Source organism: Condylostylus longicornis, unplaced genomic scaffold, assembly GCF_029603195.1.
Source record: "Condylostylus longicornis isolate FDR11 unplaced genomic scaffold, ASM2960319v2 ptg000098l, whole genome shotgun sequence".
NCBI lineage: Eukaryota > Metazoa > Arthropoda > Insecta > Diptera > Dolichopodidae > Condylostylus > Condylostylus longicornis.
Genome location: NW_026578066.1, coordinates 1,589,440 through 1,605,315, shown reverse-complemented (window position 1 = coordinate 1,605,315; position 15,876 = coordinate 1,589,440). Strand labels below are relative to the sequence as shown.

Below are 15,876 nucleotides of genomic sequence, written 5' to 3'. Positions count from 1 at the left end.
TGATTCGTTGAAATTTAATTAGTGGGAATAAGACGCTGGGGTGCAATTTTTAATTCTAGCGATTACTGTATAACTGTAAATTCCTTGTATGCAATTGTGCAGTAATCAAAAAAAATTAAATGCACCTAAATACAAAATGTAAAAAATTACGAGCTGTTTAATTGCTTGATATAATCTAATTGCTTAATATGAGGACTATTAACTACATATTTATGCTCTTTAAACTTTAGATTTAAGGTCTTTTTCCGATTTCTGAATGGATAAGAAAACGACAAAGCTTAAATAAATAAAATTATTCAGTTTTATTTGTTCAAGATTTTAAAATGTGGATATATTGGTTTAAATATTGGAATTAATTCGTTTCTTGATAATTTATTAATTTGTTTTAACTCTAAAATAAACTTAGCGAATTTTTTCATTAAATATTTTATTTGATATTTTTTTGACAAGAACAGCATATTATTATGATAGTGCAGTATATTGAATAATAATAAAATTGACGTTTAGAAAAAATCTCCGCCATTGTAATTCGATTTGATTTAAATATTTGAGAGCGAGGAAAAAAATGTTTACTAAAAATAATGATAACGTCAAAATTTGAAATTTTCATGCGAACTAAAATCAGCTGTCGTGAAACTAATGGATCAATGTAGGTAACAAGACCTTCAATGAAAAACGTAAATTTGAATACTATACACAAAATTTCAATCAATAAATTTTCTGGAAAATATTTCGAGAGTTCGCTATAAAATTTGACGTTTATTAGTTGAGCTCGCGATTTTTTTCAAGCACTTAAAGTTGCAAAAATAAAATATTTTTATTTAAGTTTTTAATAGATATAAATTTATAAAAAATTTATAATTAAGCTAAATTAAAAATGATGCTTCTTCGGTTTGGGAGAATAAATAGTTTAAGGTAGTATTTTTATACATCTCTGTTTTAAATTTGGACGGAATAAAATATTTGATTTCGTAAGATTTATTGATTTATCGATTTTTAACAAAATAATTTCAATTTAGGTCAACTTCATTCAAGAAAACGCAAATTTTGCAATTTTGTGATGATAAAAAAATTTCTGAAAATGAAAATGCTGAAAAAAAAGGAGAAAAGAAAACCGGGGAGGTTAAAGAAGAATCATCGGCTAGTAAATTAAACAGATTACTTGCAAGCATGTCTACAGATGATAATACAACATTAACAAAAAAAGTGGAAATATCAAAACCGGGTGCTCGCTTGAAGCCAAAGAAAACAGTAAAGAAAGATGATAGTATAGAAAAGAAACCAAAAAATATTATTGAAGCCGCCAAAAATGTAGCTGAAGCATTAGATGTTGGGGCTGATCAACATCAAAAACGAAAGACAGAATCAGAACTTTTGTCGAAATTGTTGAATCATATTGATCATGAGGCAGCGACTTCTGAAAACTTTGCAAAAAGCTCTAAAGAAGTTAACTTAAAGTAAATATTATGTTATTGTTTCTTTTTACTGAAGTTACTATTTATTAAATAGTTTTTTCAAATTTTTTTTAAATTGGTTATATAATTATGTATGCATTGTTTTAGTGATATAATTGTTGGGATGAAAATTGATCGGAAACCAACAATAAAAGACGATTCACAACTAAAATATTCATCTACACGCAGTCAATATGTTCGTAGAGCCTTATCTGGTAAACAATTCGCAGAAACAAGTGATGATCGCTTTAAAAAACCTCGTAGGAAGCAATTGACTGAAGCTGTGCCTAATACTGGTAGTGTAAATTTATTTGGAGAGGAACCATTAGGAATTTTTAAAGATCCTACACTATTAAAAGATAGTCCCGATATTCTAAAAACCTGGTCTTTATTAGAAAAACGAGAATTAAAATTAGCTGTAACACATCCACCACGTAACTACTTCGAAAAAATGATATTGTGGACCGAACAAGGGAAATTATGGAAATTTCCTATTGATAATGAACAAGGTTTAGAAGAAGAACAGAGTGTAGATTTTTCAGAACATGTGTTTTTAGATCAACATTTAGAGGGTTGGTGTCCAACGAAAGGTCCTGTTAGACATTTTATGGAACTAGTTTGTGTTGGTTTATCAAAAAACCCATATATAACTGCTCAAGAGAAAAGAGATCATATCTATTGGTTCAAAGAATATTTTCAACAAAAGGAGAAACTTCTAAAAGATTTAATACAAGAAAAGGAGCAAAAACAACAAATAGAACAGAAACAACTCACAAGTAGTTAATTTAATTATAACATCATTATCATATAATGTTAATTTCATTTAATATGTTTTGTTTTGTTAAAATGAAATACAATTTTTTATTTAATTTAATTTTGGTTTTGTTATTTTTTAAGGTATTAAGTTTTTCTTTAATTTTTTATTAGGATATTCTCATACTAAATATGCATTAAATAATTCCATAAAATTTTTTATATTTTCCTTTATATGTAGAAGAAACTATTCAAATGATATCAAATCAACAAAACTCCCTTTTGGGAAAAGTTATTGAAATGTAAGTTCTTCATATTTTTTTAAATAATTTATTAATGTGTTTAAATTTTAGTAAGCCATCGAGAGCTGGATTTCATACGCAAATAGAACGACGAAATAAGTAAAATATTAAAGCGATAACATAAAATTATATTTAAAAAAAATATATATATATATTTTTTAGTTCTCGTGTCATACATGAGCCTGAATTAACACTAAATAGATCAAATCGAAAAATAGTTTTTATTGGTCATTCTGCTACATGGCTACCATTTGAAAAAATTAAGCCCAATATTGAAGATGCAGTTACTGAAGGAAATAAAAAAATAGTATTTGTTGGACATTCTGCTACATGGATTCCAACTTCGCCCTCCAAACAAAGAAAGTCGCCATTTTCAACATCTGCATTTCAACAACAAAATCAAGAAAGCTCATCAAAAGTTGATCGCAAGGTAGAAAGTAAATTTGAAACAATAACACAAAAAAATAATTCTGTAGAAGCTAAAAACAACATTCCGATAAATAAACAAAATACAAACGAATATATGGAAGTACATAAAAAAACAAAAAATGAAAGTATTTCAAAAGTGAAGGGCAAAGCAAAAATTGTTAAAAGTATGGCAGTAGTTGACCAGAATACTAAGGAATTGAAAATTATGCATATTAAAAATGAAACGCCTCTTAAACATGTAAAAAAATCGCCAACTAATGATGATCAGAACGAGCTCCTAACTGCTATCAAAAACTTTAAACTTCCAGAAGAAGCATCTGATGATTTAATTTTGTCCGTGCCAACCTATAATTTAAACAAATATGTAACAGCTTTAGATCCTAATTTAATATCTAATGAAATTGAGAAGGTTGTTCATGAATTGGAAACAACAATTAAACAAAAAAACTCTATTCAAGGAGATTCAGGAAAAGAAAATTCTAAGCCGCATATTGTTTCAAACTCTGTTAATTTAAAAGATAAAAAACAAAATTCAATAAAAGAAGATAATGTTACTCAAAGAAACATAAGAGGAAACAATAACAAAGATAATAAAGAAGTTGGTGTAATTATTCCAGAAGAAATAGTTGTTTATGACAAGTCAATAGATAAATTAAAAGTAGTAAAATCAAGTGAAAATCCCCAAATAGTTCAAAAAGCAAAGGAACAAAATAAATCTTTAGAAAAATTACAAGCAGAAACAATATCTAATTATGCTCTGAAACATTGGTTTGACTCTGATTCGAAAACTGCCGTTCTCAATTCAAAAAAAGAAACCAATCAAATAAAAAATCAAAAAGAAAATCCAATGATTAAAAACCAAAAGATTTCAGATATGCCCGTCGACTTACAGAGGAAGATTGAAGAAATTCGTGCGTATTCCAATAAAATGTCAAGATGGAGTTGTACAACTACAAGTACATTCGCTGCAAATGATAAAGATAGCTTAAATAATCCAAAAGATGATGCACAGATGAAAATTACAAAATTTTCTAAATCCCAACCAGATAAGATTATAAATAAAGCAATTGATCAAATAAATAATTCAACAAATGAAAGAGAACTCGTGTTTGTTGGCAGTATGTGTTATTGGTTGCCTAAATTAATAGATAAATCAAACACCCGTAATCAAAAGCATGCAGAAAACAATACAAAAACGTCTTACATTAAACAAATCGACCATGAAAATCGTAATTTTCCAGACTCCATCAAATCTATTGTACCGGATGTAGTTGTTCTTGGAAACAATGTTTTATCAAGGATTGTTATTAAAGATAATAGAAAATACACAAAAGGGAAAAATTTGTGGGAAAGCGATTTAAAATCGAATTCTGCAAGTTCATCTAAAAACGATCCTTTGGTTGAAAAAACTCAAGAAAGTAAAAAAGGTGTGATTGAAACATTTGGAATTCCGGTTAAACATGAAAAGGAAAATATTCTTTTAAAAGATGTTCAAGGAGAGATTAAACCAACTTTAGGAACTGGAGAAAAAGATCTACGAAATCAGAAATCCTCAAATAACAAAAAATTTGCCTTTCAAGCAGCTCAACTCGAGAAAAATACTGAAAAATATTCAACTATTACAAATTCATCTGCAAAAACTGTTAACCAAGAAACTAAAAAGACTTTTGAGCCAGTTAGAGTAATTTTGAACCCAATCCCAATTCCAAAGTCAAATTTAACGAAAGAAGTAAGCGACAATGTGGAAGAAAAACATGCCCAAATCAAAGAAGATGATTTAATAATAAACAAGAATAAACAAATAGAAGAAGGAAAATCAATGAAATTGGAAAAAGTATCAAATCAAATTGATAAAAAAAATAAAGAAACGGAAAATCTAGCTACTCCGATTTTAAACAACAAAGTTGAACCAAAATCTAACATTTCAAGGGAAAAAATTGTTACTGACCAGCCATCTAAAGCAAATTCTAAACCATTTTCATCAACATGGTCAAGAGTTGATAATCAAACGGAAGCGCTTGCATCGAATGCTTTACCTCTCACAAATTTCGAAAAAATAACAATAGAAGATAAAAAGGATAAGGCTACAAAAATTGAGCCAGTGAAAGATAAACAAATTTTATCAGGAAATAAAGATAGTGAAAAACCTCAAAAAATTGAAGTTTCTTCCGAAGGTTTCTTAAAATTGGATACCACAAAAAAATCAAAAACCGAAAATTTAAATCTAAAAAATGAATCGAAACTATTAGGAAAAGTTGAAACTTTAAATAAAGAAAAACCCAATACTTCGGAGGAAATTTCAAAAAAAAATTTACTTAGTAATAATCAACATTTGGGAAAATCTTCACTTGATAATACAGCCAAATCTTCTTCATCTTTCGTTCTTGACGAATCTAAAGCGCAGAAGCTATCATCTAATCCAGTAAAATGCCCTGCTACTGAGCTACAATCTACAAGTCAAAATAAAAATATAAGTAGTAGTTTTATTATTGTTGAAGATAATATTGAAACTATCGATAATATCGACAAAAGTGAAGAGAAATTGGAAACTTCTCCAAAACCAAAGAGCAAAAAAGATAAATCAAATTTAAAACTATCTGATGCACAAGTTAAAACTGATACAATAATTCTTGGGCCGCCTAACACTAAAACATCTAATTCGAATCCTACTCAATTTGTCCTTGTTAATAACACTAGTCAAACTTATTCTGTTGCAGAACCGTTAATAGAAAAGAAATCAAATGATTCAACAGCAGATTTAAATATTGAAAACAGTAAAGTAAAAAAAATAAGTGAGGAACCTCTGTCAAAATCTGCCTGTTTATCTTCGCAAGTAAACCAAGATAAAGGTACATTATCTGAAGATAAATCAGAAACTAAAGAGAAAACGAAGTCGAGTAGGCCTCATGAAAAAGGTACAATAAAATCCGACATTCAATTTTCTCAAATCAATCAAAGAACAGACGTTGAGAAATCAAAACCAAAGCAAATGTCATCCTTTCCTGGCGTTACAGAAAATGATGCAAAAATTTCACAACCGGAATTGTCAGCGGAAATACCAAAAATTAAAACAATTAAAAAGTCGGAAAGTTTGATGTCTGAAAAAGAACAAGTAAGCGAGAAAAATAAAGCTGAAACAAAGCCAAGTTTTTCCAATTTTGAAACAAAGACATCTACAATTCAAAAAGGAGAAATTAATAGAAAGGAAGAGTTGAATCAAAAATCTAAACAGAACTTACAAGGAAAACTTCAAGAGAAAGTACCACAATCAAAAATTAATGCCCAATCAGACAGTTTATTATCTGCATCGCAGAAAACTGAATTGAACAATAATGTCACAAGTCCGAAAATGAAATTAACATCAGAGTCAAAAGAACAAAACATGCAAAACACTGTCACAATTTCTGAAAAAATTGAAGATAAAACCGTAAAATGTGAGGAGAAAGGAAAACAAAATTTAGAAATGAAATCGCAAGCAAAAATCACACAAACCAAGCCAAATGGACAACCAGAAGCAACTACCAAATTAGAAAAAAAAGATGCCGGACAAATAACAAAGTCAATATCATCAACGGAAACACAAAATTTAAATATTACTGCTGCAATTTCTAAAAAAAATCAAGATAAATTAGAGAAGGTTGGAAATCAAAATTTGGAAGTCAAATCACAAGTTAAAATCGTACCACCTGAGGTTGATGCTCAGTCAAAAATCTTACCACCTAACAAACTAGATGAAAGAGTTACAGAACAGCAAATAAAATCAGTATCAGAACGGCAACTACAAAATCTGAAAAATGTAGAAAAACACGAGAAGGTCGGGAATCTAATTTTAGAAACAACACCGCAAGCAAAAGTTACACAGACCAAGGCGAATGCACAACCAGAAATTTTAACATCTACCACATTAGATGGGAAAGCAATCGGAAAATCTATAAATTTAAATAAGACAGTCCCCAGTACTAAAGCAATTCAAGATAAAGCAACGAAATCGCAAGTAAAAGTCACAGAAACTAAGGCAAATGCACAACCAAAATTTTTTTCGTCCACGACTATAGACGGGAAAGTTACCGGACAACCAAAAAAAATAGTACCATCACTGGAATCACAAAATTTAAATAATGCTCCCGAAATTTCTAAAAAAAATCAAGATAAAGCAGCGAAATATAAAAATGTTCAAAATCAAAATTTGGAAATAAAATCGCAAGTAAAGGACGTACCATTCGACGCTAATACGCAATTGAAAATTTTACCATCTACCAAATTAGACAATAAAGTTACGGAACAGCAGATAAAGTCAACGCCATTGCCAGATTCACAAAAATTAAATAATGCTCCAGCAATTTCTAAGGATATTCAATATAATGAAATCAAAAATAGGAAAAAAGATACAGAAACGGGTCAAAACACTACAAACAAATACCATGAACTAAAACTGAACGAAAGTTCTACCTCGAAGTTAAAAAATACATCACAAAGTAGTGACTTTGTACCATCAAACAACCAAGCACTAAAAGGTGACTTAATAAATTCGGCTCCTACAAAACCAAAGGATTACCAGATGAATACATTTGACTATAAAGAAAAATTTGTGTTGAATACGGCTACTGAAGCAAAAAATGCAACATCCATAGCTTCAACTAATAAAAATATACAAAATGAATCGGTCACAAATAAATTTACACCTGTTTCATCTTCTATAGTGAATAAAAATTTGGAAGAAATAGCTCGAAAAAATGGTGTCCTTAATATTGAACGAGATATAGGTAAGTCGAAACCAATAAATTTATACATATTTTCTTATCCTCCAAAAACATTAGACACTCAAAAAACAACAGAGCAACCAAATTTAGTAGTGGACAAAACTTTGCCGAATCTCTTTGATGTCAATGCACAGGCAACAAAACCACTTATCAAAAATGATAAGTCACATTCTGACTTAAACATTGCTGAAAAATCAGTATTGAAAGATGAAGTGACGAAGAAAGAACCGGAACTTTTGAAAAAACTTTCACCTTTAGAAAAAATGTATAAGAAAGTTGATAAAAAGTTGGATCAAATACAAAATAATTTGGCAACTGAAGAGTCAAAGTTAACCGTATCGAATGATAAAATCAAAACTTCAATTGCAGATCCTAATTCACTTAAGGAATTTAGAGAAAATTTTAAGACGTTAGCTTCACAAAAGACAACTGAAAATTCTACAGAGAAATTATCTTTAAGTGAAAGTTCGAAAAAACCAGAGAAAATTTTAAACCCAGAAACGGATGATAAAAATATTATTCGTAAAACATACATTCCTTTTTCATACCATCTTTCGTCACCAAAAGATCAACCTAAATTTAAACAAACTGAATTAGAAATGGATAAAACGGCAAATGAGTCTCCATTTATAAATCTTAGTTTTCTGAAGAAATACATAAAAGAGAAACCAAAAGACACTAAAGTGGAAAAGGAAAAATCAGAATCAATACTGAAACAGGTTACAAATATGATAAAAGAGGAACTTTTTACTTATCAAGAAATTCCAAAAGAGGGTAGTAAAAATACTATAAAATTATCTGAGGAAAGTTGTGCTTCCCAGCCAGTTTTTGATAATAAAACATCTGTCAAACCTGGGGTAATTTATAATCAAGTTAAAAACATGCTTAAAGAAGATGCAACTAAAAATCAATCTAGTTCACGTTTTGAAATACCAAAAACAATTACTCCAGCTGCTGCCCAAAAACTTCAGACAACTTTAGATGATAACACTAAGAGCAAAACTGAAGAGATCTCTAAAGTTTCACTAGAAACTCAAAATTCTGAAAATTCTTTGAATAATATGGATATGTCGAAACGGGATTTAATGAGTAAGGAATCAAAGGATGTGAAAAATCAAGAACTAGAAAAACCGGCTGTTGCATATGCTGAAACATCTGTGGTACCTCAATCTTTAATTAAAATGGAATCTCCACTTGCCCCTAAAAAAAATTCAGAAACACCTGAAATTAAATCGAAAATACAAAATGAAAGTACAATTTTCGTTAAAAACACTAAAATGATATCGGAAACTGAATCTTCAACAAAATTGGAATCAAATCTTGAAAAAGAAGCTGATAAATTTGTTTCAGACGTAAAGACTCAAGGTGTGATAAATGAACTTAACAATATACGTAGTAAAAAATTTACTCCTGAGGCAAAAAGTGATTTACAAAAATCAGAATCTGAACTTAAAAATCATCCCAAAGATACTGGAAGTAATGTAAAGGTATTAAGAGGTTCTACAATGGAATCAAAAAACGATGAAGAAGAGCTTTACAAAATATTAGGAATTTCTAATGAACACCCCAAAAAGCCCATACAAGCATCGAATGCACCTCACAAACCTTCTGAATCGGTTATGGATAAAATAAGAAATTATTTATCTAAACAAGAAGAAAAACCAAAATTGGAATCTATTGATGCAGAGTTAACAAAAGGGAAATCAGAAAATAACACTACAGTTACAACTGCTGACAAATTAACAGAGCCTATTACAGCAAAGATCACTGATTCAGAAAAAGAAATATTAAATAGAACACCCATTACTACAGCATCCCCTACAGAAACGACAAAAGCTAACTCAACAGAAACTGTTGCAAAAACTGAAACACAAAATGTTATTGAAGCAGATAGAATATCTGCTACTGACAAACTAAAAAAATTTTTAAGAAGCGATTCAAATAACAGTTCACCATACCATATGATTAAGCCCATGTCATTGCTCGAACATCTTACGAATATGGACACTGAACAAGTAAAAATCGATTACACAATGAAACTATTGACTGATTCTCGTTCAAATTCTATTTCAAGTTCAGAAATAAATACAACAAACGCATCAAAAACCCAACTACCCTTACTACAAACTATTGAAAAAGACGAAGTTTTGATGAGCCCAAACCCGGAGGTACTAGTAAAGGCATCAGTATTACCGAAAGAAAAAACCGCTGATAAAATAATTTCTTCTAAATTGTCCAATGTCCCTAACATTTCGCCAAAATCTAACACAGTTGATAAAAAAGAATCATCACCAAAAGCGCTTAGTGCAACTGATTCCAAATTAGATCCCAAAAAGAATAACAATGAAAATAAAGAAGAAGAAGAAGAGGAAGAGGTGGAAGAAGTAGACAATACTAAAAAAGTTATGAAAGATGAGTCTAAAAATAATGAAAAGATAAAAAATCAAACAAATTTTGCCACTAAAAATGATCCAAAAGAATCATTGGAAAAGAAACTCACTTCACAATCCGATAATGAGCATAATAGACCACAAAGCCCATTCTCAAAAAGTTCTGTAAAACCGTTAGGTAAAATTCGAAGGGAACCTGTTAATATAATTGAAGGTCCAAGCCCAAGTATTTTGGATATTGAAATTAATAGTGATAAAAAAGATATTACTGAAAAAGAAAAGAAAAACATATCCGAAACAACAAATCCAATTGAAACATCATCCGTAGTAATTAATAGCAAAATTCAACCACCAAGCCCAATTCGATTTGATGCTCCAGAAGTACAAATTTCTAAAGACTCAGTTTCACCCAAAAACACATTAAAAAAGGATTCTAAAGAACAAATTGAAAAAAATGAAAATTCATTGAATGTCAAACAAATTGATTTTACTCATAATCAAAAATTTATAAAACCATCACGACCCTTAATGAAAGAATTAAGAAGTGTAGCGAAATCAAATCGTAATATTAGCGCTTCAGTTTTAGATGATTTCAAAATTGAAATGGATCGTTATAATTCAATGGAAGCGACACCAGAAGATAAAAATAAAATTGTATTAAAAATAAAATATTTAACAAAAATTGAACCTACTACATTATCAGAAGCATCATCGCCTCAAATCCATTCAGAAAATTCAGTATTAGATCAAAAGATAAAAGATGATGATACAAAGAAAAATAAAAAGTAGTAAAAAAATATAGAATTTAAATTGAAATTAGCACCAAGCATTCAAATAATTCTAGAGAATTTAAATTAAGAAAACAAAATCGTTATAAGGTTTTCGATTTACTTCGATCTTCCATACATTCGTGAATGTTCAATTGAAATATTATTATAATTTAAATAGAATTTTATTATGAAAAATAATCTTGGTACCGAGTGATCGACGTAAATCAATCCTTTCAAAAAACAATACAATAAAACCCAAAAATTTAAAATATTTAAGATCACTAGAAGGCAAATTTAGTTATTATCTTTAATGATTTCCAATTGTTTCAGAAATTATTTAGTCAGCAAAATTGTATTGCTGTCAAATCAATATATTAGTCAAGTTGACGTCAGAGTTTTGTTTCGGTAGACGTCCTCATTATATCATTTAATTTGCAATTAAATTAAATTTAATATTACTAATTTGTAAATTAAATTTAGTTTACTTAATTAAAGTTTTAATTTTGATTTTACGATAATATTTTATTAATTTGCTCGAATGACACAAATATTGATCGTTATTATCATAACGCAGAGAATTTTAATTATTTTTAATTACATAATGTTGAAGTTCATAATGCGTTCATAAAATAATAATGTGAGTTATATTTAAAGTAGTTCATTTATAGTTAACTAACTTGCAGCAACAATTTATGGCAATACTCTATCGTTACTCTTTAAATGCAATGCTCGGTTTTATAAATGCATTGCGAACATACTGCAAAAATTGTACCGGGTAATTAAAAATTGAAAAAGGTAAATTAACCCTCAGCAGCAGGTAATAACTAAATTTGTCTTCAAATAATATTAAGATCACAATTTAAATAAAATATGTAGACATTATGCATAATAATTCTTAAATGAAAATCAAAAAAAAAAAAAAAACAAATGCTTTGAATACCAAAAAAGAAACCAAATAATTTTTAATAATAATTATTAATAATAAAAATTGTTGTAAAATGTTTTAATTTAAAATTTAAAAATGGAGGATTTCAAAAAAATTATTATGTATGTATGCATGTATTTAAGTAATATAACAAATTCTTTCATTCAGAATTCGAACAATAAAATGTCAAACAATAAGAAATTAATTCGGAATTCAAAAAATCGACTATTATGTTCGAAGCTCGATACGTGTCATTTAATTGAACGATTAAGAGAGGTCTAATTTTAAAGTAAGATGATTTTTGAAGAAGATCGAATTGGTATAAATTTCAAATTAAAGGAAAATATATAAAAGATGTAAAATAATTAATTTCAATTCAAATTAGAATGGCATATTTAAGAAATATCGATTTTTTTTTGATGATGTAAAAAAATACCGAATATACCGAAAGTTAGGATATTTATCAAAATATAGATCTAATATGTCAATTTAATTTATTTAGCAATACAATTGCTGAAATAAGTGTAATTTACATTAGATCTGCATTGTTATAGACGCCCTTATTGATTATTAAATATTTGTGTGGATTTTAAAGTGAGAATACGAAAATTGTGTTAGCGGTTTTGGGATCCTCCAGCAATTTGATAAAAAATATTTAGTGTTTTTAAAAAATTAATTGAAAAAAATTGGAAAAATTTAATAAATTTTTTTTTTGTTTTTACGAAACTTGCCTTAAAAATTTTTACTAATTAATTTAATTGTACAAGTTTTTGTCTTTTTTTTGGATGCCATTTTTAAGTTTTTCATATTGAAAAAATTTACGTTTTAAGATTTTGCATTTAAATTGAATTTAATGAAAAAAATTTTTTGAAATTTTTTTTTGACTTATAAATTTACAAATTGATTTCATTTTTATGCAAATTTTATTTACTCGGTTGTATAAATTAAGATTTACTATTATTTAAGTTTAAGTTAAAATGATTGTTCCTATAAATAAATACAAATATTATTTTCCAAATTATTATAATTATTAAAAATATTGCAATATTGTATTTTTTTTTTTATATTAAATTTTTATATTCATCTTTAATTTTATGTTATTTAAATAAAGCACAGCAATAAAATAAATTAATATTTATTTAGTGAGTTGTTAAAAAAAATGTTAATATTTAAAAATAAATTATTCAATGCATATAATTATTATTATAAATACAATTAAAAAATGGTTTTATTTAATTGAAATTGAAAAAGGTAAAAAATCATATTAAAAAAAAAAATTTAAAAATTTTCAAGAAATCAAGCCTGTTATTGAGTACTCGTTGAGCTGACTTTTTAGACCCCAAACTTTTTATATTTTAAGATTGTTTTGAAAAAAATTAAATGCAAAAATTTAATAATAATCTTCTGTTTATTTTAGAAATTGTGTTTATTCACTCAAGTTGACATGACATAAGCTTCATCTGTCAATTTCACCTTTTTGCCTTCAATAGCTGCTCTTACTCCCGTCCATAGCATCTTTTTAATTTTTATATCTTACTTATACCTTGGACTCTGCTATGTTGCCATATTGAAGCTGCATCAATTTAAAATTATACTTGCATCGTAAGAAAACTCTTATAAAATCCTAGAATTGTCTTTAGTTTGACGTTAGTAAAATAAAGCACATTTAGAAAACTTTCAAATTAATGGAGTTTCCCTGCGAATCCAACTTTTTTAATTCACAATTTAGAAAGAACAAATTAACTGCTTGTTGTTTAACTGCAATAATTTCAATATCCTAAAATAAAAATGATATTAAAAATAATTAAAAAAATTTTTTCTATTATTTTTAATTAAATTTTATTTTTAAATTTTTGTTTTGTTTTTTGTTTTTTCTTCCTCTTTCTTTAAAATATTTTTATAATATTTCTGTAATTATATAAGAAAATAAGTTTCTTTATATATTCCCATTAATATATTTCATTTAAATCATTTAATAATTCGCTTTATTTTTGCTTTTTTTTTTTTTAATTTAACCACAATTGATTTTAAAAATAAGTTATGGAAGTAACAATGTGGCAAAAGTTATGATTATTTTAAATTTGTATATATGCTTACAAAATATCTCAACATCAAACAAATGCCTTAGACTCAAAGAGTATTTATAAAATTTAAAAATTGATTGATAAATTTTAAAAAAAATTTGAGCTTAATGGAATCCAAACAGGTCTAAATCGATTTATTTTGTTTCAACTCGCTGTATGTATTTCAATATTCGATTTGACATGACTTAATTTAAAAGTGTGCTGTACAGTTATTTTAAATTCAAATCGAATGAACTGTACCTATGCATAATATTTTTTATTACAGTTGCAGAACTTCATATAAACTATGACTAATGACATTTCTAAATATGGTACAGGGTTAATACTTTTGTACAATTATATTAAATTCTACTATATATTTTCGGCATTAAAATTGTCACGTTAATTTTTAAGTCAAAATAAAAAAAATATAATATTTTAGTAATTATCTGAATAAAGTAAAATTAAATAGCTACAGTAAATAAATTTTTAAATATTAAATTTGATGTTGAAATATTTTATATAGAATAATGCAAATAAAATATATAATTATGTATAATTTCATGTATATATAAATTACCGTTATTTTGATATATAAATATACATTTTAGCTATTTTGTGTAATATCTTTTTTTTTTTGTTAATTTTAATTGTTTTACATTTTAAAAACTCTGTGCGAAATTTCAATAAATTTAATTTTTTTTTTTTAATTTCTATTTGGACCTACATTTTTTTTTGCTCTCTAAATTTACATATTGAACATTTAATTTTTTTTTATTAATTAATTAATTTTAACTTTATTATTTTTATTTTCATTTTCTAACAATTAATATCAAAGAAAAATATATTTATGTTATTTAAATAAATAATTATTTTTTTTATTTTTGCAAAACTTAGGTTACAAATTTTTGCTGCAAAAATTGAAAAACAAAAATTTTTAGTTTGTAAGAAAAGTCATTGCCAATTTATATTGAAAAAATAATGAGGGTCTCTTGATTCTTGACAAGGAAATTAATATTAAATATTTTTTTTACCAATAAAAATCTCTTGTTGTGAGAAATTTAAAGTGTTATAGAATTTTACAAATGATTCCGGTAACGTACAACACCTTATTTCTCTAAAGAAATACTAGGTTCGAATTGGAAATTTCTTAAATATTTGAAAATTTACAAATTAATAAAATATAATCAAGAGCTATATGTATTAAACTAAAAATAATTTCAATATAAAAACAAAATTAAATTAAAAATAATTTTAAAATATTATTAAATAGACAATGACTTTATTTACATTCTAATATTAGATTTTTTTTTCTATACGGGGTTTTTCTACACAATTTACAATTTTATCATATTTTATATAATAATGTAGACATAATTTTTTTTTTAATATACTAATTATTAATTAGTATATTAAGGCAGGTTTTAAGTTGAGCAAAATAATTTGGTTTTATGCTATGATAAATTTTTGAAAATAAAAAAATACTTAATTTTTATAAAAGGAAATTTTGAAATTAGATTTTGGGATATTAGGATTCTGAGGATATTATGTTAGAAATTTGCAAAAGTATTTGACTAAAAGTTTATTCCACACATAAATTTTAGCAAATTATAAATTAAAAAGAAATGAAATATGTATTTACATATTATAAAAATTGTATAATAAATTATTCAAAAAGAATATATGAACGATCAAATTCTAAATTTGAAAATTCAATATATGAATATAGTTTAAAATTTATGAACAGAATTTGTTTAATTCAAGAAAGTAAACAATTATTAAAAATTATTAATGAGTATTATTAATTTTAAAATAATTGTATTCGATTTTGAGTCAGAAATTTCTAATCAAACTTCTAAATTAAATAAAAAATTGTGTCTGCTACAATATGTATTAGAATATTGTTAATTAAATACAAAGGTTTTTGTGGAATATTGCATATTATTCAATTAAATTAAAATTAAAATATAACCTAATTAATTTTCTAATGTGAAACAAAAATTAATTATGATAATAAAATAATATATCAG

At 26.4% G+C, this 15,876-nt stretch overlaps 1 protein-coding gene across 2 annotated transcripts; it reads left to right on the top strand.

Moving 5' to 3' along the window:
• The first annotated feature begins 770 nt into the window (after positions 1 to 770).
• On the top strand, positions 771 to 11,225 carry LOC129614012 (titin homolog). Of its 2 annotated transcripts, XM_055528380.1 has the most exons (7): positions 771 to 915; positions 1,020 to 1,457; positions 1,563 to 2,230; positions 2,449 to 2,509; positions 2,561 to 2,608; positions 2,672 to 7,701; positions 7,756 to 11,225. In XM_055528380.1, exons 1-7 carry the CDS (start codon positions 878 to 880, stop codon positions 10,875 to 10,877), a joined length of 9,405 nt encoding a protein of 3,134 aa, XP_055384355.1. In that variant the 5' UTR covers positions 771 to 877; the 3' UTR covers positions 10,878 to 11,225. The 2 variants fall into 2 exon arrangements, with proteins under 2 accessions (XP_055384355.1, XP_055384354.1); XM_055528379.1 differs by having other exon boundaries at positions 2,672 to 11,225.
• Positions 11,226 to 15,876: the final 4,651 nt, after the last annotated feature.

Bases quoted from the DNA above. Each gene is read 5' to 3' on its own strand.
- LOC129614012 (XM_055528379.1), top strand. From the start codon at position 878: ATGATGCTTCTTCGGTTTGGGAGAATAAATAGTTTAAG. The intron at 1,458-1,562 runs GTAAATATTATG...GCATTGTTTTAG, and splicing joins TCTAAAGAAGTTAACTTAAA to TGATATAATTGTTGGGATGA. The intron at 2,609-2,671 runs GTAAAATATTAA...TATATTTTTTAG, and splicing joins CAAATAGAACGACGAAATAA to TTCTCGTGTCATACATGAGC.